This window comes from Passer domesticus, chromosome 6 (assembly GCF_036417665.1).
Source record: "Passer domesticus isolate bPasDom1 chromosome 6, bPasDom1.hap1, whole genome shotgun sequence".
NCBI lineage: Eukaryota > Metazoa > Chordata > Aves > Passeriformes > Passeridae > Passer > Passer domesticus.
The window spans coordinates 23,407,250-23,428,819 of NC_087479.1; the positions used below are offsets into that span (position 1 = coordinate 23,407,250).

Sequence of the window (21,570 nt, forward strand, 5' to 3'; positions counted from 1 at the left end):
CTACCTGGTACTTGAGGCAGAGGCTGATATGTGGATCCAGTGCCCCACTCTGCATTTTCCCAGAAATGCAGAGTTGTGCCTTAGGGTTTTCTCTGGTACTGTGGCTATTTAGCTGTCTGAGCTATCCAATGCCCTTCCTCTTCAAAAAGGGGGAACTGGCTACTGGAAATGATCTCTGTCTGCTTTGGTCAGAGCTGGGCTGGAAACTATTTCGGAAGGTGCTAAGTGGCCCATGAGCCCTGTAGCAGCACAGTGTTAGAAGCAATCAAGTCTCAGTGCCTTTGAATGTTCTCAGCAATGTTTCATTTCACAGGATATGCGCTAGCTGACCTGACCCTTAGGAAGACAAATACATTATTAACTTCTTCCACTGGTAAGGAGACAGAGATAGGAAAGACTGATCGTTTGCTGAAGGCTTGTTTTGGCATCAGTGTTAGGGCTGGGATTAAGGCATCCTGTGGAACGTGACCTAGTATGAGGTTCAGTGGAACTTCATTTTGCAGGACCCATGTGAGGGCATGCCTTCCCTTCTGCTTTGACTGTTGAGTTTCTTTCCAGCTGGGAGAGCTGCTGGCCCCTCCACATGCCCATTCATCCTCCGGTCTCCCTGCAGCCCAAGCTGCCCTGGATGAGGGTGTGAGTCATGCTCCCATTTCCTTTCTGCTGTGCTTCCTGTTCCAAGGAGTGGGGAGCAGGAGAAAACCTGCTCAGGCAGCTGCTGAGAGCTTCAAAGTTCCGATCACGGCTCTGGCTTGTGTCACTGTTAGGTCTGCCAGGGGCTCGGTGTGTCATGGCACACAGCAGCTCCTCTTGCTGGGCAGCTCTGCCCGATGCCTTGGAAGGCCTTGTTCCCTGTGTGAGGAGGGGTGATCAGAGGCTGCTCAGTGTTCTGCAGGTCTTCAGGAATCACCCCCGTTGTGGTGACACTAGACCTGGAGGGACCCTGCCACTTGTTTGTTCTCCAGAAGCAGCATTGGATGGAGAGACTGGACATGCCCCAAAAGGGCCTCGTGCTTGAGCCACATCTTTGCCTAAAGTGTTTGTGGTGTCATGTGCAGCAGGACAAATGGATATGGAAGCCACCACTGTCTCTCAAGCACCATCCCGCAGTGTTGTAAACATGCCACACTCCTTAAATTTCATTCTGAATTCTTTGCAAGCCAGTACAAACCCCATGGCATTCAAACTGGGCAAATGACAACAAAATACTTGAAGTAGAACCAGAAGTGCTCAGGAATGGGTCCCATGCAGCAAAGCTCCCATAGCTATCTATTTTCTTGCAGCTGATATTCTTACTTAGCTGTGCCTCTTGCTCTGTGAGGTCCTGCTCACTGGGCTTTCATCAGGAATTAGTTGTGGTGTGGTTCTTTTCTACTCTCCAGCACTACCTGCATGTAGTTCCTTCCAACTTCTGATTTCCAGTCTAGGAGGTCCTCCCTGCCTCCATCTGTTCCCATTCTCTCATACAGGACCTTGTGGTAGGAAGGAACATTCCCATCCAGGTATTCCTTTTGCCCCTGCCCCTGAGGGCACCCCTGCCAGGTTGTCCTCCCTCCTGGAACATCTCCCTGGTTGGTGCTGGCATCAACACCAACCCCTTCACCTGGGGCTGGCAACTCCTCTCTGGGCTTGGCAGTAACACAGAGTGGCTCTGTTAAGGAGAGATTTGTGCTGAACCCAGCAGGGGTTTCATGACTTCAGGAGTGGTCTTGTCTGCTCAGGTTTGAGCCCCTGTCTATTTTAGCCTCATATCTTTTTTTTTCCTATGAATTCTGCCTTGGTGTTGGCATTGAGAGCAGCTAGCAACATGCTCTCTCCAGCATGCCTGTGAGAGATGTAGATGAAATTCAAACATTAATCCCACAAAGAACTGATAGTATGACTCAAGGCCAAAGCAGCTTCTCTGGAGAAGGTAGCTATTTTGCCCACAAGAAGCATGATTTTCTGGCTAAGTTGAGGTGGGAAAGGACAAGGGCTTTGCTCACTGAAGAGACTGAATATGACTTGTGAGGTGTGTTTCACCTGTGCCAAAGGAAGAATGGGAGCTGTGACAGTCTGAGCAAAGCTGCTTATGTTGCTGCTTGGAATAGAGTCCCTCTCAGGACCTTAATTGTCCAAAGACCTGCTCCAGCTCAATAGTTTTCTATTTTTACTGATCAGGACACCTTGAAAGTGTTTAAGGCCTGTGAGCTCTTATGCAGTAAATAAAGGAAGTTTGTTTTTTTTAATGGATTATTTCTGAGGATGTCTTAAGGAAGAGACACATACATCTCTTTGGCTTGACAGACAAAATGCTGGAAATTGGTGGTTTTTCCCAGCCAGAGCAGATATGGGTGGGTGCTAGAATTACTTTGGCTTGGTCTGCTTGCAGGAAGTTACACCAAGGGAATTTAAGTGCTTTCTCCCTACAAAAATCTGCCCAGATTAATAAAACATTGATCCTGAAGGACTAAGTAACTCTTTTAAATGATGTGTCTTCTCAGACTACTTCCCTTTCCCACATGGAGCAGTTGTACCTCTGCAGGCAGCTTCATTTGTGAGCACCAGAACAATCCTTGGCATACCTGCCACCCACTGTCCTTGGCTCTCCTAAAACGTGAGCCCCACAGCTCAAGCCCTGGCACTTCTGGAGCCTCACCTCAGGCCATGTGCATGCAGGAGTCAGGAGGATGCCAGTTTAGAGCAGGATCTTCCTCTGACCCTGCTGTGTCCATGTTAAAGTCAACCCAGAAGACAAATGTGCATGTTTCTGTGGTTCCTGTAAATTCTGTCAGCAGCTCTGACTGCCTTGTCCAGCATTAGAAATAAACCATACTCTCCACTTCTTTTCCAGAGGATTTCCAGAGCTTTCTGGCTGTTTCTAAGTTTCTATCTTTTGACAACTGTTCTTTCTCATCTACCTCGACATGCAAAGGTTACCTGTTTCTAAAATCTTCCCTCCCTGATGATTAATACTCTTGGAGAGCACTCTGGAACTTGTTATTCCTTCTCATTATAGACACTTAAATATGATGAGACCAGAGGCAGCAGCGTTAGCTGCCTGCTTGGGCATTGCAGAGCACCCCTTAGGTGCCCAGCACTGTCTATGATAGCTGTAGGTCAGTCATCCCTACCTGAAAATATAAGAAGGGAGAGGTGGGGGAGGATGTAAGTGCAAAAAGTAACTGCAACTAAATCCTGTGTTCAACACTCATGGAAATGATTTCAGCATCTTGGAATTAGTGTAGCTCTATGCACACCAGGTAGACACAAATTTCATAGCACCAGAGAGTCCTCAGCACCCTGGGTCACTGCACTAGAGACAGATCACAAAGGCAGGACTGGAGAGCCAGCTGGGGAGTGCCCCAGAGTGCAGCTTCTGATGTGCCATCCCTGCCAGGGCAGGGCTGGGCAATGCACAGGCAGAGGCAGCAGCAGTTAGGTGCAGAATGAAGTGTTGTCTTCGGCTGGAGCAGCTCAGGACATTGGCAGAGGCAAGGCACTATGACCAAAGTTGAAATTGGGCCCAATTTACACCCCAATACCATGAAGAACCATGAGATCTTTAATGATCTTTGGCTGCTGGCCTCCAATTGCTCTCAGGAGGAAAATGGTGCTGTGTGCTGTGCCAGGAATGCAGCATAATGCCAGTTCAAAAGGGAGCTCCTCTCGCAGGGATCGCTCACACTGCAGCATTCACAATCCTTGGGGGTTTCTTTTCCAAACACTTAAACAACCCAGCCCTTGTCCCATTGGTTTTGATCTCAGCTGCCGGTCCATCTGGAAGGAAATATCAGATGCTGCAGGAAATAATTTTCTGGGTGACTCAGAGGTGATGGCTGCAGCAAGACCTCAGCTTCCCCCTCTCCTAACCACACTGCTTTGTCTCTCTGCTTAGGCCAAATGTCTGTGGCAGACAGTGTTGCCCAGGATGGACCACAGCTCCAGGCACAAACCGCTGCATCAAACGTGAGTATGACAGTCTCAGCCAGTGCAAGTCTCAGATGCACCTCTAAAAAGGGCTTGAATACTTCTGTGACCCCACACACCCCCCATGCACCGTGCCAGGGCAGGAGATAAATCATGGGGTCTGTGGAGGAGTGCCACAGCCTTGCTATGGGACTGCCAGGCTGTAGGTCAGCTCTTCCTGTCTGCCAGCAAAGTTTGAGTAATTATGGTTTTACTTCATTATTTTTATTAGTGTCCATCCATGGCAGGATCCTGTTGGGGCAGGGCATTGTAGTGGCGAATTTATGTGTGAGTTTTGAGCCTTGGGCTCTCACTTATCCTGCTTGGAGCCAAGATGGGTCTGTGAGTGCCCCAGCAGTTGGGAACTGGCAGACTGGGGCTGTGCTCATGTGGGTGAGCATTGCTGATGCTGAGTGGGGAATCAGGGCTGCGGATTATCTGAGTGCTATTAACTAAAGCAATTAATGGATTTGGCATGAGGGCTGGGATGGGTGGGGCTGGAGTGTGCGGCAGTGAGGCACAGGGTGCAAAACTGCCTGGCCAGGACCCTCCTGCCTACCCACAGAGGAATTATGGAGTGTTCCGCTCATCCAGGCAGCCCTGGTACAGCCCTGGGGACTGCGGTCATTGTGGGCTCCTGACACAGCCCTGGGAGACATGTTTGGGTAGGCACCAGTGCAGTGCACACCAGAGACAGGTGACCTGTCACCTCCACCCTCAACAGCTCCGCAGCTCTGACTGTGACCCCTGCTGTGATCGCTGTCCCTGTGTCCAGGGCTGCACCACGCAGCTCCTTGGGCCTTGGCCAGGGCCTGCTGGCCCGTGCACCTGCTGGGGCCCGGGAGCCGCGGGGCTGCCCGCGGTGCTGGGAGGGCAGGAGCACGGGCAGCCCAGAGCATCTGCCTTTACTTGAGTGGCAGCAGCTGCCCAGATGTTAAGCAGGGAAGCAGGCTCGGCTTTGTTTGCCGCGGATCTCACGGCGCTTTGGCCGCGCTGGGGTAATTGCGTTAGCAATCGCTGTTTGGGAGCAGGGGGCCAAGGGCTGACTCACCTCCCCTCTCCCTCTCCCCCATGCTGACAGAAGCCAAACGGTAGAGAGCGTGCTGTGCTGCCAGACAGTGTCTGTAAACACCGCGCGGGGCCAGCCATGGCAGCATCTTTCTCTCATTAGGGATTTTGGTAGGAGCAGTAGATCTGGGCTTGCAGCCACGCAGGCTGCCTGGTGATTGCTCAGGTGCTGAGCCCTTGTTCCCAAGGATTCATTAAAAGGACAGTGTCAACATGATCAGGCCTGACAGTGTCCCCCTGACCGGGGATGGTAATGCTCAGCCAGGACTTCGGTGGAGACTGGTGATGTGTAAACATAATTTCATTCCCAGCTACCTCCCTCCCTGAGCTTTTCTGCTGGAATTCAAGCTGCTGGAGACATACAGCTGTTTTTAAAGCTGCCAAGGCAAGCTGGACAGCCCATCCCCGTTAAGTTTCTGCACTGTAATGCTGTTTAATATCTGTTCCCATGGTCTTTGATATGTGGCATATCAAGGAAGTCAGTGGGGTAGAAATGCAGCCAGAGTGCTGCATCACTCTTAAGAGTGATGAAACATGGAAGAATTGGTATTCAGGTGTTGGACAGATACTTGGTTTTCAAGGATTTGAGCCTGGGTAAAGGAGAGAAGATATGTCAAACTGTTGCCATAATCTACTTCTTCTCACCTACCAAGGGTGGTGGTTTCTTCCTTCACCCATGCTTTTGTAGGCACTTTATTCTTTCAATATCCCTGCATATGACTTAACTCCAGCCTTAGGGAAGTGTCTCTCTGTATGTTTCAGATTTGAGGACCAAAGTTGCAGTGAGGACTTGTGGAATTTTCAGACAATCTGTGACTGGGAAGATAAAAAGAGAAACATCTTTCCCTGGAGCAACAACGTCTCCTGGGAAAGTGGAAATGAGCTCAGGGAGTTTAGAAGGAAGACCTTGCCTCTTTGCAGCGGGCTTGATCTCTGCCCACACACTGCCAGGTTACCCCTTTGAGCTGCACACAGGGGCTCCATGCCGTGGGGCTCCAGAGGTCTTCTTGCAGAAGGGGCCATTAGGGATAGTGAGCTGCATCTGAATGTAGGCCTGAAGGGTTCAACCTCCTGCCTGTTTAACTTTGTTCTGGAGTGAGACTTTGGCCATTATGTTCTAGTTTGGTGGAGAAGAAAGCTGTATACACAAGTAGCCAGATGCCCCCTTGCACTGGCCACATTTTCGGGGCTGCAGTGGCTGCAGTGTACACTTGTCAGTAATTTAGCTGCTGCCTATTAGCTCATCATGCTCAGCCTCCCCATGTTAGTTTATCAGCCTCCACTTTTATCAGCTTTATTCATGATGGTTCTTTGCTGCTTCCAGAGATAGTACCCTGGGCTGGGCTGGGAATGCAGCATGAGCTTTTTCCCTGACATGAATATTTTAAAGTTTAAAAGAAACATTTTTAATCAGTGTGTCAGGAAGGACTAAATAAACGAATGGGCTTTCCAATCTTATACAGATGGTCTTTCAGTTAAGATGGTGAATAGAGGTGCAGGGATTCCAGGCTGAGTCTCTGGCTCTGCTGTGGCCTCACAGCGTGACTTCAGACAGTCCCATTAGCATCCCTAGGGCTTTTCCACATCTGCAAAATGACATTCATATGCCTCTTCGTTTGTCTTTCTTCTGAACGGTGGCTATAGTGTTTTTTGAACCCTGGCTATTCTTCACTGAAATTCTGTTTTCTCTGTTATTCCTGCATTGCTGTTGATCTACCTCCCTGTCACTCTGCACAGATCTCACTTGTGATTAACTGTCCATCCCTTCTGGGTGTGCTCCCACAGTCAGAGCTATAAGTTAGAACTGAGTTTACGCACGTAACTTTTCCATGAGAAGGTGGACTAAATAACCCCAGTGGTACAAGTCCTTCAGCTCCCTTCTCAGTTTTCCCATGGAGGCCCTAGCTGATGGGCAGGTTCCTCTGCATTTTGAACGGAACTGCACAGGAGCTGCTTACAGTGAAGATCTACATCACTCTCCTAGATGAAGAGCATGAGCAGAGCTTCAGGACTCAGTAATCAAATGTTACCTTGGATGTCACCTGGGCCAGGTGTGCCTGCAAGGAAAAGCAAGGCTGAGCTTGGTGGCATTTCCCTCTGACAGGGCTGGCTGGGTGGTCAAGTTGTGCCACAGTCACCCCTGCTGTGTGACCTTGCTGGGAGGACTTACCTTATGCACTAGACATAACCTGTGAGGGCACTGCTAGATGTTCTTGAACAAACTACATTTCCTGTTAGTAATACTTCAGCAGTGCTTCAAGTCTTATTCTTTTATTAAGAGTTTTGAGATGACTGTTTTTGTTTCCCCTAATCCCCAGCTCCTGGAACAGGTGATTACATGAGACTCGAGTGAGAAGAAATGACTGTCATCTTAACAGAAACTGTTTATTGTACCCCGAGCTGGGGAGCAACACCTCAAAGTAACCCCTGAGGTCAGAAAACAGAAAGCAAAGAGAAAGATTTCAAATACATACATGCATGTTAACCATCTTGTTTCTTCAGCTAATGTTATGGTTTGGGGAGCCTGACTAATGATTTCGCACACTTGTCACTGGCAGTGCTGCCACTGACTGATCTGCTCTCCTTATATTGCATAGCTGAACTGAGTGAAAACCAGCAAATTTTAAAGCTCTTTCAAGTTCTCCCTGAGTCTGTAAAGCCAACCAGGAAGGGGATTAATCCTAGAGCTGAAATATTTCAGCTAGGGCAGCTCCCCATTCATCCTGCTTGAAGAGACCAGAAGACTAATCCCATTCCCTTCCTCTTCTCTATGTAAACTGCCTTAGGGGCTTTTTAGAGTGCCTGGTCACTTATCAGCACTTTCCTGCTGAAGGGTACAGCCTAAGGTGACTCTGTTGGTGGGAGAGGTTGTGAGAACTGCTGTGGTTCCAGGTCCCAGCATCGTGGCTCTGCAGTATTTCAGCATGTGAAGTGGTTGTTTTCAATGGCAGGCTTCCTGGGCTGGTGGCCTTTGTTAAAAAACAGGCATTTATTGGGAGATAACAGTAGGGACTGGCAGCCTATTTAAATCACAGCTGAGTTTTGTATTATAAATTACATCAACTTCTGGAGTGCCAGACTTCCCAGAGACGCTTAATTCCTGCCTGACTAGGACCTTGTCCCTGTTCCAGAGACTGCAGTGTTGGCTGATTTATTTCACTGGGAGATTTCATCAAAACCTCTGGCTTTAACCTATACAGCCTTACGTGACTTAGGGTCTCCTTTTCCTTGAGATCTCCCTCTCTTCCTGAGTGTTAACATGGTAATAAATGTCACATGAAGCATTCCAGTGAGCATATCCTTGATCTATCAGGAAAAGCTGATGGCAGGCTAGTTTTGGGATGAGGGAAGGGTTGTGGGGGCTATGCTGCTGTGAAAGGAATTCAAGTGTCTGCATAAGGACTTCTCTCACTTGATGACAGCAGGATGATGTATGCATGGCACACGAGGAAAGAGCTGTCTGTATGTTTGTTGTCCAGAAGCAGTGTTTCTCGAAGGCATGCTTGTGTCTCACAGGAGTGGAGAGTATAGCTGGAAGGGGAAGGACATGCTCTTGAAAGCCCTGCAGCTGTGTGTAAAGGTGGTGAGATGCCCCTGCAGGCTCCCTGGGGCAGTCCTGGGAGAGGGGGTTTCAGCAGAAGCAGTGGCTTCATGGCTTGAAACCCATTCACAGGGTTTCCATGTGGCTGGAGGTTAGTGTCCACCTTGTGTTGGCCAGCAAGGTTTCATTACCCTTTGACCAGCTGGCACCTTCTTTCTATGAAGGACAGCACTGTTTTCCAGTGCCTTTTCAATTACCCTTGCTCAGAACAATGAGCCCAGTCCTACTGGAGCAATCTGTGGATTCCTGGCTGCCACTGCCTGTGTCATAAACCCAATTTGGCATCTGTTGACTTGGGAAGTGTTAGGGTCCTGTGTATAATTAATAGCACTTTCCTCCCGGGGTGCAAACTGAAGCTGATGTGCTGTAATTAGGAACACACAGGCTCAGAGGTTGATTTAGGCATAAGGTTAATGAACTGTAAGTCCCCGTAGCAGCGGAGGAATTTGAGTGACTCCAAAATCAGCTGTGGAAGGAAATCTGGAAAGCACTGAAGGGGACAGGCCAGGGGCACTGTGCAAATCAGACCCCAAAACAGACTAAAGGTAACATGCAATCCCTTTCTTTGTGAATTAGGACCTATTCCTGTCCAGAGCACTCTGGGCAATGCTGGCAGCCATGTGCTCTCTGCAGGCCGTGCTGCTCATTTCTGAGTTTTCTGAAATGAGCCTTGCTGGAGAAGAGCTCTGCAGAGACCAGTAGAGGTGACCATGTGTCAGGGGCCCACAGCAATTGTAACACCAAGACTGTGAAGGTCACCTGCCTGTAGAGATGAGATGGGACTGTCCCAGTTGTGCTGCCCCAGCTGGGTGTCACCACCATGGGGCTAAAGTCCTGTGTCCACTAACTGCCTTTCTGTGTCTCCTCAGCTGTCTGCGACCCGCCATGCCAGAACAAGGGCTCCTGCAGCCGCCCCCAGGTCTGTACCTGCCGCTCAGGCTTCCAGGGCTTCCGCTGTGAAGAAGTTGTTCCTGAGCAGGAGTACCACCCGCCTGGTGCCGCTGCTGCCTTCCAGCCCCCCACAGGCTCCCTCCGGAGGAGGACCAGCACAATAGGGCGGGATGCCTCCCCGCAGGGGGCTCAGGCGCCCATCCCACGGCACGTCCCGGCTGTGTAAGTCAAACCTGAGTCCTGGCATGATGCTCCGCCGATCCCTCAGGCAAATTACACCTTGGTCAGCAGGTGTAATCCTCTGCTGCACGAGACCAGGCAACCTCGCTCTTGATGAAAACTCTTCCGTAGGCTGTGGTAGCTGACATAAGGGGGTCAGGTCCTGCTGTCCCTCCAAGGGACTCTGTTTGTTTCCAGCACTTTGTCACAGTCCCCTGGCATACACAGGAATGAGATGGGCTAGTGATGATCCCATGAGGAAGGAGTACTGTGAAGGTGATCCATTTGCCCTTGTCCTGTTGGTGAATAGCCTTCATGGTAGCAGAAGGATGGACAGAGGACAGGGTGGATATGTTCTAAACATATCCTTCCCAAGAGGATATGTTTAGAGCAATATATCCAGGTAGTACCCACAGAAGAGTACATGTGAGGTGTGCTTGTAAGTGCTGGCGTTAGCAAAACAATGACACTCACAGATGTCTCCTGGCAGACTCTAGCAATAATTGAGCCATTTGTTCTATATTTCTGAGTAATTTTGCTTTGGTTTGGGTCATTTTGGTACCCAGGTGGATGCCTGAATATTGGGTACAGAAGCTAAGGTGGTGCTGCTTGAGCTCAGAGGTCCATGCAGGAGGGACTGTGAGGAGTGTGTTAAGCTCAGGGTGACAACTGTGGCATCATCTGGTCTTTTCAGAGAGGAAGGACCTAGCACTTCAGTGCACCTGCCTCAGATCAGTGCTGAGATGCTCCTGTACCAGAGCTACCACTCCTTTACAAATCTTTGTGTTTTGTGATGTCCTGCTGGAGCTGTAGGTTGGTTTTTTAGACCATCTCCACTTCTCTGTAAGAGTCCATAAACATGGGAGCAAAGTGTTAGATTGCATCACCCCCGTGTTTCTTGGAGCTGTTCACGCAATTGCTCGGCCAGAAAGACTGGTTTTGTTGGTAGCCACTAAGGCAGAGAATTTTCTCATGGCTTCCAGCAGGAGCCCCTCAGTCAGGAAGACAATACAGCAAATTACAGGTGCTTAACCAGGAAGCAACTTCAGTTTTTGCTTTACCTTCTCCAAACTTTTGGCTTTCTCTGTCAACATCACTTTGAGCTGCCTGAGAAGAGGGCAGTTTGGCCTTTGTTTTTCTGTTTTCCTACAGGTTGTTTCCAATGTGCCCGTTGCTCCTACGGTAGCTACTGCCTTTCTGTCTCTTTTGAAGCAGAGGCAATGCACGGGCTGGAGACAATTCTAGACCCTTGGCTGTCAACAATTTTGGAGAGGCTCAAATGACTGGCAGAGATTTTACTGGCACTAAGTAGTTTGCTGAAGCTCACATATCTTGGTGCCTAAATGGAAGACTATCTGATAGAAACCAAATTCAGGAAAGGCAGAGGTGATGCTGGCAGGGAGAGGTGGCCAAGCCCCTGTCATTGCTGCTCTAAGACAGGCTTGCTGCCGAAGTGAGCATACAGCCCTCTCACGTGCCTGTAATCCTGGGCATTGCTGATGAGTTTCCCTGCGATGATGACCTCCTCCTACCCCTTTGTGCTACCACTCTGTGCCCAGGGACTGGAGGGGAGGGAGAGCAGTGTCCTTGGAGATACGGCACCTGTTGAAGGCTTTCCCTGTAAGGAACATGACCTCAGGCTCTGCACAGAGGACGGAGGGCTGGGCAGGCACTGGCAGAGCATTCTTGTCCAGTCAGTCAGACATAGCAGCTAGTAATCACTGAGCTGGGATTGCTGAATGCCCAGCTGCCCGACGTACCTTAAATCCTCTGGCACTATCCCAAGGAAACAGGACTCCATTAAGGACCATGCTGTGCTGTTCCTCCTTCTCTACCCATGAAGGCCATAGGATGTCATCTTTATGCCATGCTTCAGCAAGAGAATTTGACTATCATTCTTAGCAATGTCCACAGGTAGGACACTGGGACATGTCCACCACTGACTACCTTCTGGAGATGTCCTGAAGGATTCGCTGAGGCTGCTGTGTGTCTCTCCAAGAGGGAGTGGTCACCACTCCTCTGAGTGCTGTGCTGCCCAGGCAATGTTTACCAGCCCTGCTTTGCAGGCAGGTGGAGGGCTACCTGCACCCTGGCACTGCTCTGCATTGAAATGCCTCTCTTCAGCCCTGGGTGTTCTTCTGTACAATTCAGTCACTTGGATTTTTTCTGTGATCTGTGGAACTTATAACATGGTGCTGCATAACTTAAAAGTTTTTTGCTGTTAGAAGAGTTGTTTCCCAAAAGTTTTTGAGTGTCCCTTTCAGCATTCCAGCTTCTGGGCTAGCTGCAGAGCCTGTAAGAGTGAGCATCTGCAGCCAAAGGCATGGTCTTGGCCATGCCCTCCATTGCTTCATTTGTTGGTCCCCACCTGGTCTCTGGGTGAGTTGGCTCAGTTCAGTAAGCCAGCAAAAAAATGAACACAGCAAAATCAAAGATAATTTTCTGCCACTTCCGTGGACTAAATTGGCTTATTGGAAGATCATGAGGCCAGAATAATTGGACAGGGTTGAAAGTCTAGCAGTGCAGGGGAGGAAAGGAGGGGTGGGGAAGTCACTTCTCTAGGTTGGTTATTTGTCTCATGAAACCACACTCTTAGACTTGTCTGAACTTGCAGTGACAACATCATCTCTTTCCACTGAAGTACTTTCTGTGCTTTTGCATGAAGCTTTCTTGATACAGTTGGGCTGTAGCAGCAAAAGCAAGAAGTTTGTCTTAAAAGAGCTAGGTATGTCTTAATGAAGTTTGTCTTAAAAGAGCGTGGTTGTTCATGTTTGCAGGTATGAGGATTGGTTTTTAGGCACTACAAACTCAGAGTTGCATTTACTGGAGTTCAGTTCACTGTCAAGTGTGAGAGGAACAGCTTGGCTTCTTTGGTCCATGGATGAGGATGCGTTGTGCTGGTGGACACTGACTTTTTCTAGTCAGCCTGGCATGATTTCACAGGAGCTGGCTTACTTGTCTGATTTGTCAATACGGAAAAGGTAGAAGATGTCCTTGAATGGTTCAGTGGATGGAGGACACTGGTGATTCTAGGTCAGTGTTGCAAGAAGACTCTGAGTTCCAGGACAAATACCCAGTCCCCAACCTCCCTGTACATTTGCATTGCTTACAAGCAGGAGTTGCACAAGAGTAGGAGCTTATAGACATCTAAGCCTTGCCTTGCTGTTCCAAAACAGGAAATCAACCCTCACATGAGTGAATTTGCATTCTCTTTTTGTTTATTTGCATCTATATTGGCTTTATTTGTGTTTGTTTGTACAGAGCTAACTATCAAAAGCTCTGAAGCCATGTGCTAGAACAGTACTTTATTGGATTTCCTAAAAACATGCAACAAAGTCCATGAATCCTCCACAGAGACCTGGTCTGTAAGAAGTAATTGGGTTGCTTTTGGCTTCAATGTGTTTTGAAGTGTCTTCAGAGAGAGTTAAGAGAGCAGCCAGCTGAAATAGTTAGGAACTGCCTGGACCAAAATATTCCCCACTTACCTGAGTGATTGGACTGCTTTAAAATTATTTATTGTCCTCATCTAGTTGGACTTGCTGCTTATCATGGTGCACCTTCATTGTGGGGCGTAACCTGATCTGGAGGTAGGAAATCTTTGGGAGTCTCTAGGAGCCCACAAAGTGCTGGTGAAGAGCATGACCAGACAGCTGCCTGTTTTCATGGTTGTGCTTCTGGTATGTATGTGCTTCTGGTTCTGCTTCATGGCCTCCAGAGCCACAGTAGCATTCTGTGGCTTCCCTGCCAGGAGAGCCCAGGAAGCGCAGCTGGGACAGCAGGAGATGTTACTGTCAGTCCTCTACCCTCAGGGCACCTTCTCACTCTGGGTGAGAACTGGCAGCTCCTTGAGCAACAGGGCTGTCCCAGTCATACACAACTGGTTGTACTGGTTGGTTGGTATTTTCACCTGTCAGATGTGAGGGCTAGTGAATGGACCTGTGAGCATTCCCTCTGTAGCTGTCATGGATCCTTTTCTGGTTGTGCTGGCAGTCTTGGAAAGATGTGGATGTGAAGGTCAGCTTGAATGTTGTGCTGAGCACAGGCATCAGTGCTGTGGAGTTACGTCAGTGTTTCTGTTTGGAGAGGTGCTGGGTAAGGACCACTCCATCCTGCTTGCCTCTGTGGTGTGCATTCTCTCTTCTTCCTGGGGCTAAAGAAGAAGATGTAGTCAGTCTTACTTCAGCTCAGCTCTTGCCCAGGGAAGGACAAGGCTAGGAGAAGGGCAGCTCTGGGTCTACTTTGCTGACACCAGTGCTGGTTATACTCCAGCTGTCATCCCTGGAAATACAGGCTAAGCAATGAGTACCACTTCCCAAGTCCCTTCAGCAGTCTGGGCTCAGTGCAGATTTGGAGTCAGGTGTCCTAGAGAACCTGTGGAGACTTGTTAGCTGCTGCACAAGCTGAGAGGCCCCCACTCTGTTCTGGTTGGAACAGCAAGTGCTCTGGAGAGCAAAATCCTGGGGGTGTTAGAGGCCCTCCCAGCATGGACTGCAAATCCTCCCTCTTCTTGATCTCAGCCTGAATCTCTGCCTGGAGAAGCAAAGCCTTGATGGATGATTGTGCGGGTGGAGTTGCACCTCAGCCCAGAAGCCGAGCTAAATGGAAACAGCTTTGTTTTCCTAAGGCTGGAGTATCAGCAGAATTCATGTTTATTTAGCAGGGAGTGGAAAGGGTTTGTTCCCTTGCCCCTTACCCTCAGGACGGCTGACCAGATGCCTTGACTCTGGGCAGTGTGTGTGGAGGGTCCTGTTGCTGCCACCTGAGAAGGTCCCTCCTGCCAGGAGTGTTGTGCATAAATCTGTGCAAGGGAGCTGTGCTGCCTGGATGGGATGTGTGTGCTGGGTGATGGCTGCTTGCAAAGCAAGGCATCCTTCCTCTGGGATGAGAAGCAGAGATGTCTGGGACCTGCAAAGCATTTCCCCACTAATGCAGGCAAGGGAAAAGGACATAGCTGTGGTGTAAGGTGCTGAGACACTGTGCAGACAGCTTAATGCAGCTAAGCTCTTGAGGGCAGGGAGCTTCTTCTGAGAGGGTTCTGTTTAGGCAAGGCAGTTGCTGGGAGTTGCCTGGTGTTTTCAGGATGGAGAAGGAAGAAGGCTGAGTTGCAACATGCCTGGCCCACTGATTTCTGATCTCAGACTCTCCTCTGCAGCACCCTGGAGGAGACATCTCCTCCCTTCCTGATGAGAGGAAGTGCTGTATGCAGCCCTTGAGGAGCAAGCGCTCCTGGCGTGGGAACACTGGGAACCTCATGCCAGCAGGCAGGCTCTGCCAAAATCTCTGTTCTTTCTCCTGGAAGCAAAGGATTAGAACAGCAGGGAGCAAGCAGATGGGAGGATCTTGGGTGTGTGGCAGAGGTTGCTGGATGGAGAAAGTGTATTTCTCCCCATTTGAAAATTGTTCTCTTTCATTTGAAAATCCTGTCCTGGTGATAGTCAAATGTCAAGCATGATCCTTTGCAAAGGGGAGTTGATCCCATGGATGGATACAAAGCTGTCTGCCCTGGGGTTGCCACTTAAAACAGGACATTGAGAACTGTGGCTTGGCAAAATCAGCTTGATGAGCTTGTTGTCATTGAGGACTAGCAGATAGAACAAAAAGTTCACTGCAAGGTCACTTGCTTTTTAAAGATGCTGCTCCAAACAGAGGCAGATTTGTCTTAATTGTTAAAGCAGGATCTGGAGCCTCCTGTCTTGCCAGCTTTGAACTTTCCACATTTATGAGAAAAAGGGGAACTTGCTTACTGCCTTGCTTGGGTTGCTGACGAGTGTCCAGGGCTGTCCACCATATGTCTAGCATGAGGAGGAGTTCTGTACTGGCTACATACATAGTGAATGCATCTTTACTCTTCTGCTCACTTCTGACTGTTACTCAGTCCACATTTATGAGTGTTACAATTTATTAATATCCAAATATCAGAGGAAAAAAGCGCCAGCCCTTGATGAGAAGCATCCCCCTGTTTAAGTGCATTCCTGTGGCACAGGCTGTGGCAGCTTTCCCACTTCATTTGGTATGGGACCAGCCCAGGGGATCCATAGAACATGATGTTGAATTCCCGGGGTAAAACACTGGTGCCAGCCTTGTGCCACTACAGTGGCTCTGCTTGTAGCTTGAATTGCATATTTTCTCAGTGCAGATAAGCCCTAACTGCAGCTTTCTAAGGTGCTTCCCTTTGGCAGTAGGGTTTGTACAAGGTGGCCAAACATTTACATTCCTTGATCCAAAGCCAACTTTGAGTAGATATCTGAGACATTGTTAAAACATTGAAACTAAAAAGCCAGTGCCACTCTGGGTGAGAATATGTGAAAAGGAAAATATGTCACTCAGGACAATGAGATCTCCATAGTTCCAGATCTCGGCCCCTTTCCTGCTTTGACATAGTCAAAAGTCCTTGGCAAGCTGAATGAGAAGCCTAAAGGAAAAACTCAAGCTACTCAAGAGGAGTGTAAATGCCATTTTCCTTATATTAAAAAACTCCTATTTTTAAATTACATTATATACCTTCTCTAGTCTAGCCCCAGATTCAGTTGCTTTATTTTCTAGTGTTTTAAAGCTGTCAGCACCATTCTGGTTTATATGTTTTATGTATTTACTTTCTGGGGGGTTGCATACCCTTCAGAGCAGCAGGAGAATAGCTGGCTTTCAGGCCCCTTTTCAAAACTCCAAATATGGTCTTTACATTAGACCTGTTTTTTCTGCACCTCCCTGGGAACCATTCCTATAGCTTAATGCAGCCTTTAGGCAGTTCAAATGCACTTTTCCTTCGAACTGAAAGAAGAGTGCTGCTACTGTCAGCTCAATCTGAGACTCCATGCAAGAGAGCAGGGTGCAGGGCAAATACATTGTACATGTGGTAGGTAAGGTAGTACAGAAAATCCAGTTTATAGCCTATTTTATATACTATACATATATCATTTGAGACATTTATGACAATACAATTTATATAGCAGTTGTATAAAAAAGAAAGTTGTTAGAAGAGCACTAAGGCCACATGATCAAATGCTGGGAAGAGTTTTCCTAATGCCTGAATTTGGATTGCCATCTATCTTGCTTTCAGCTCCCTTGTGCCTGTGGATTGCTGCAGTTTCTCATACCTGACTGTGTGTTGCCTTTTTTGGTTTAAACTGGTACTTCACTAAAATCAAAGCTGATCTCTTTAGTTGTGAATGTTTCACATAAATTTCCAGTGCTAGCAGGAAACAAGGGATTAATTGAAGTTGATTTGATACAAGAAGTGGTTGAAATGAAGATTTAAAAGCCTCCATATAAAATCTACTTGTTCTCTTTTCCTTTCTTCAGAAGCATCCTGAGAAATGCTGCCCCGAGTTCTTGGTGCTTGGTGGGATTGCTACCTTGCTCTCCTCACCACCTCATTTTTTTCCCACATGTGTGAAGTCTCTAATTTAGGCAGAAACTAAACATCTAGGCAGGAATTAAGTAGACATTCAGGCTGAAAAAATCTTATCTGTTACTGCTGAAGGAAAAATATCCTCTATGGAAGAAAGAAATCTGGAAGGAGAGGCTAAGATTTTTCAGAGTAGGAGTGAAAAGCAAATTAGTCAATGGAGGGTAACGTATGTGGTGCATACCAGGGACTGACGGTGCTTAGGACCCAAGTCAGATGAGTTTTTTCCCTGTACACCCTGGGCTCCTGCTCTGAGTCAAGGTATTTTTTATTGCCAGAAAAGATCTTGACAAGTTGGAAAGAATTCTGAGGGAGGGAGGGAGCTGAGTGGAATGGTTAACAGACCCACATCTGCAAAACTGAGCCAAGTGTTGGCCTTGGAGGATGAGGAGCATACTTGGAGGCTGAGGCTATCAGGATGGGGCAGAGTGTATTAGGTTGCCTGTAGCCTTGGCAGGGTGGCCATGGTAATTTTTCAATGGTATGGCTTTCTAATAAGCAATGTGCCAAACTATTCCAGGGATGTAATGACAGGTTGATAATGACACTGGAGCTTTGCCTTCTCCGTGACTTTGGAGCTCTGCTTTTGCAGAACTGGAGTCCAGACACTGCCAGAGCAGGTGCAGGGCTCCACATCCACTCTCAGTGAGGAGTCTGTGAAACCTGTTCCTCCCTTATAGTCCCTGGTGTGGGTACTGAAGGCTACATGAGAGAGGTGTAGAGCAGACTGATGGTCATGGTACTCCTGAAGTCACTGGCTTTGCCTTCAGGCATCATGCTTACATGGCCAAGAGTGTTCCTGGTTCCCAGACCTCACTAGCCTTTTGGCTAATGAGCAAGTGCAGGGATGGAGTCAGTGCAGAGCAGTACAGACTAAAAATCACCGGGCTGCTGATTCCCTGATCCTCAGCAGGGATCAGACTCCAAGAATGGATAGCAAAGGTTACATCCCAACTCAGCTCTCATGGATTGAGTGCTGCAGGTGCAGGAATCCTGTGTGTGGCTGGGGACGGAACAATGTGAGAAGACCTAACAACACTGAGGTAATAGATCCAAAGGCCAGGACATCCTGCTGGGTGTTTAACCATGATTTTAGCTTAAAATATGTCTTAGATCTACAGTGTTCCCAGGATGAGTGGGAGACCACCTGCTGTAGATGAAAAGCCTTCACTTCTTCAGATGAGAGCACTACACACGTCTCTTCATGTTGCTGCTCTCATGCTGTGTGTGTGTGTGTGTGTGTGTGTTCAGCCACAAACTCCTCACCCCACTCACATGCCTGGGATGAGAGAGGCTTTTCCAGCCCCCTCTGTGTCCTGTGTAGAGCAGTGGGCAGGCAGCTGGCTCCCCCCGCTCCCAGGGGTGCATGTGGGTGCGAGGATGAATAGGCTAAAGTGTTTTTTCAGGGCTTTGAAGCTGGCAGCCTAGTGAAGGGGGTGGGTGTTACTAGTCAACAAGATGGAAATGAAACTCAAATGTGCTTGTTTTCTCACTGTGTTATGGGGGAGATGAGTGACCTCCCTGCAGCCAGCGTTGAGCTTTTCTCTGGCTAATGCCTCTGCAGCAGGTTTCATTAGATGGCAGCCAGGCCCTCAGCTCGCAGCTGTTGTGTCTTGTGGAAACAGAGGGCCCTTTGAGATGGAGATCTGTGTGCTTGTGTGCACAAGCACAGGTTGATATGTTGTCCTCTCCTCTTGTATGCCACTGCCCTAAATACAGATCCTTCCCTGCCAGGTAGGACCATGTAGTGGGGAGCATGGGGAGTAGGAGAGGGGCAGAGGAGGCCTTGCTGTGGTGGGGAGGGGGTTGAAACCTCAGTGGGGTGGTCCCATTGCATGACTGACAGCCCAGCTCTGACCATGCCAGCAGCTTGTGCTGGGGTTTGTGATGGTGCCCAGGCTGCGGCCGGGGCGTGATGTCTGCAGTAAGATGGTGACACCGATGGAAACCTGCATGGGATGGCAGCTGTTAGGATGCTTCTGGATGTGTCTCTAACCACTAAGGTGTGAGACTGCCTGTGTGACTGTGTTTGGCAGCAGTGCTGTGCCTGTTGGTCGTGCTGCTCAGCACCAGCCCCTCCATGCAGCAGGGGAGCCAACTGAGGCAGCTTTCTCATTGTTCCAGCCCAAAGGAGTGTGCAGCTGAGCACCACAGGCCAGCCTGGGCAGTTCTGCCAGAGAGGTGGTAGCTTGCCTGGTCTCCCTCACCATCTAAATCCCTGTTTTAGTCTATGGAGTGTTCAAGGTATGGCCCAAATGTGGCATTTGTAATCAAGTAACCTGGCATCGTTCCTCTGTTGGCTCCACTTGGAGCTCAGAGCAGTTGCAGGCTGCATTTTTATTTTTGGCATTGGCCTACACTTCATCTCTGGAGATTGCAGACAGCTCTTCATCAGATTTGGCATTTGGAAATCATGATTCTGGCCATTTTATGGGTCAGCACTAAGGTCTGGTGGATCCAACCATGAGCACAATCTGCAGCTCCTGGGGACCACCTGATGCTGTGTCCTTGAGCAGGGCATGTTTCTGCAGCCTTGCTGGGCCAGGCAGGTGCTGTTCCCATGCTTGGAGAGTTGGAGTTCTTCCAGGGAGTCAGTTGCTCGCTGCCTAATACATGAGAGCAAAGAAGAGCATTCAACAGAGTGGCAGGTGGCATGTGTGGCACATGTGGCAAGGGAAGGGCATTTAATGTCAGCAGAGAGCTGTGTGGAGGCATGTGAGCAGCCACTTTGGCTAAGGAGAAAATTGGATCCCAAGAGGCTGGTTAAAAAGAGCTTGTTAATTGTCTGTGAGCTTAGAGGGGTTCAGTTATGTATGTGGTGTCTGGCAACTCCTGAACAGATAAAATTAGAGTTCACAGCCCTCTCCCTCTCTGTTCTCACACAGTACACAGCAGGCTGGGAACCAGCTAGCATGGCTCTGCAGCACTGGCACTGCTTTGGGGGCCAGAAGAAGGAAGATGCCAGGGTTGTGATGCAGTCTGAGCTTGGTGACATGAACCAGACAGCAGATGACTCTACAGTCCCATGGACTTGCACATCTGTTGCTACAGCTTGTAGTAAGAGATTCAGAGAAATCTTGGCTAGCCATTGGCACATATGTTGAGTGGAGCAGGCAGTTGGAATTACCACTGCAACATGGCACGGGTGAGAGCCCAAAATAAGAGCCATGTGGGCTCTGTGAGAGCTTCTTGGTCACTGTGGTAAGGGACAGGGCTGGCACCTGGGTGCTGGGCTGACATGATTCTTGGCATGTGCCAGTGACAGAGTACAATGTGCAGCAGGGAGCCTGACACATGCTCTTGGCCCTGCAGCCCCACTTTGTGAATGCTGTTTGTGCCCTCCCACACAAAGGCAAAGGGTGTCATCAGTGACTCTGCCAACAGCAGCTCTAGAGGTCTTGAAGGGGAGAAAGATTTGGATGACTTGCACCTTGATGCCCCTGTGCTCGTCCAGGTGCTTGTGTCTTGTGTCCCATCTTGCATGACATCTGGCTGTAGGCGTCTGTGAATCTGGCACAAAGGCACTGAGCAGTCATTCTTGTGGCCTTCATGGTACAGAGATTCTGCTTGGCTCTCCCAAGAAGGTCTGATGCCTGTGGGAGGCTGGCAGCTGCTTCCCCTGTGCAGGAGAACTTCCCTTGCCTTCCATCAAATGCGGGGGAGGAGCATGGGCTTCAAACTTCAGGGTCTCCCTCATTTGAATGGGAGGTACCAGGGCTGAAGACACCAGCAGGAGGGACAGCAGGCAGGTTTCAGTGGTGCTTCTGCTGCCCCTGGAGATAATAAACTGAGCCAAGATTTATGGAGCTAATGTGGGTGGGCTTGAAGTCAGGTACCTTGTATGGTGTGGTTTTCCCCATCCTCCCAGAGTCTTAACAGAGCTGTCTTCCTCGTCAGCATGTTTGTGAGCTAATTGATAACAAACTTGAGTGCTCTCTAAGCAATGCCTCTCCTGTGCTCCGGGGCCTGCTGACTGAGCCATGAATCCTTTCTGCCTGCTGAGGAACCTATTTGGAATCCAAGAAAGGGGAAGTTTCTGGTTTGCAGTCAATTTACTTCTTTCCAAGGCTGGCTGCTTCTCTTTCCCCCATAGACACAGATGCTGGTGTTAAGGCTGCCCATTCTTCTGTTATGCTTTAGTGGAAAATCAGCAACTGCAACTGCTGAGCATTACAAAGGGGGAAGTGAATCACTGATTTTGGTCCCTGTGGCCCCAAGCAGGGAGGACATCTTGCCAGAGGGACAGGCAGATGGACCAGACAGACACCAAGTATATTGTTCAGCATTTAAAATCCAGGGGAGAACCTGCCTGTTGCCCTGGCAGGTTATGAGGGGCTGAGCATGAATCAGTCCCTGTCCTGGCTGAGCCCACTCATCTTGGAGATGCACATGCAGGCTGTGGTCTGCACTAGCTGGGGTGGACTTCCAAGTGCTGCAG

The 21,570-nt window shown here is 49.0% G+C and overlaps 1 protein-coding gene across 4 annotated transcripts in view; it reads left to right on the forward strand.

Annotated features, from left to right (window-relative positions):
* Positions 1-21,570, forward strand: part of LTBP2 (latent transforming growth factor beta binding protein 2) — a 71,294-nt gene that overhangs the window by 4,678 nt on the left and 45,046 nt on the right. For 3 of the 4 annotated variants that reach the window (XM_064423855.1, XM_064423854.1, XM_064423852.1), the window contains exons 2-3: positions 3,878-3,948; positions 9,487-9,730. The exons of the other annotated variant lie outside the window; for it this stretch is intronic. In XM_064423855.1, coding sequence (XP_064279925.1) covers positions 3,878-3,948; positions 9,487-9,730 — 315 coding nt within the window. The remainder of the gene's footprint in view (positions 1-3,877; positions 3,949-9,486; positions 9,731-21,570) is intronic. 4 annotated transcript variants of the gene reach the window in all.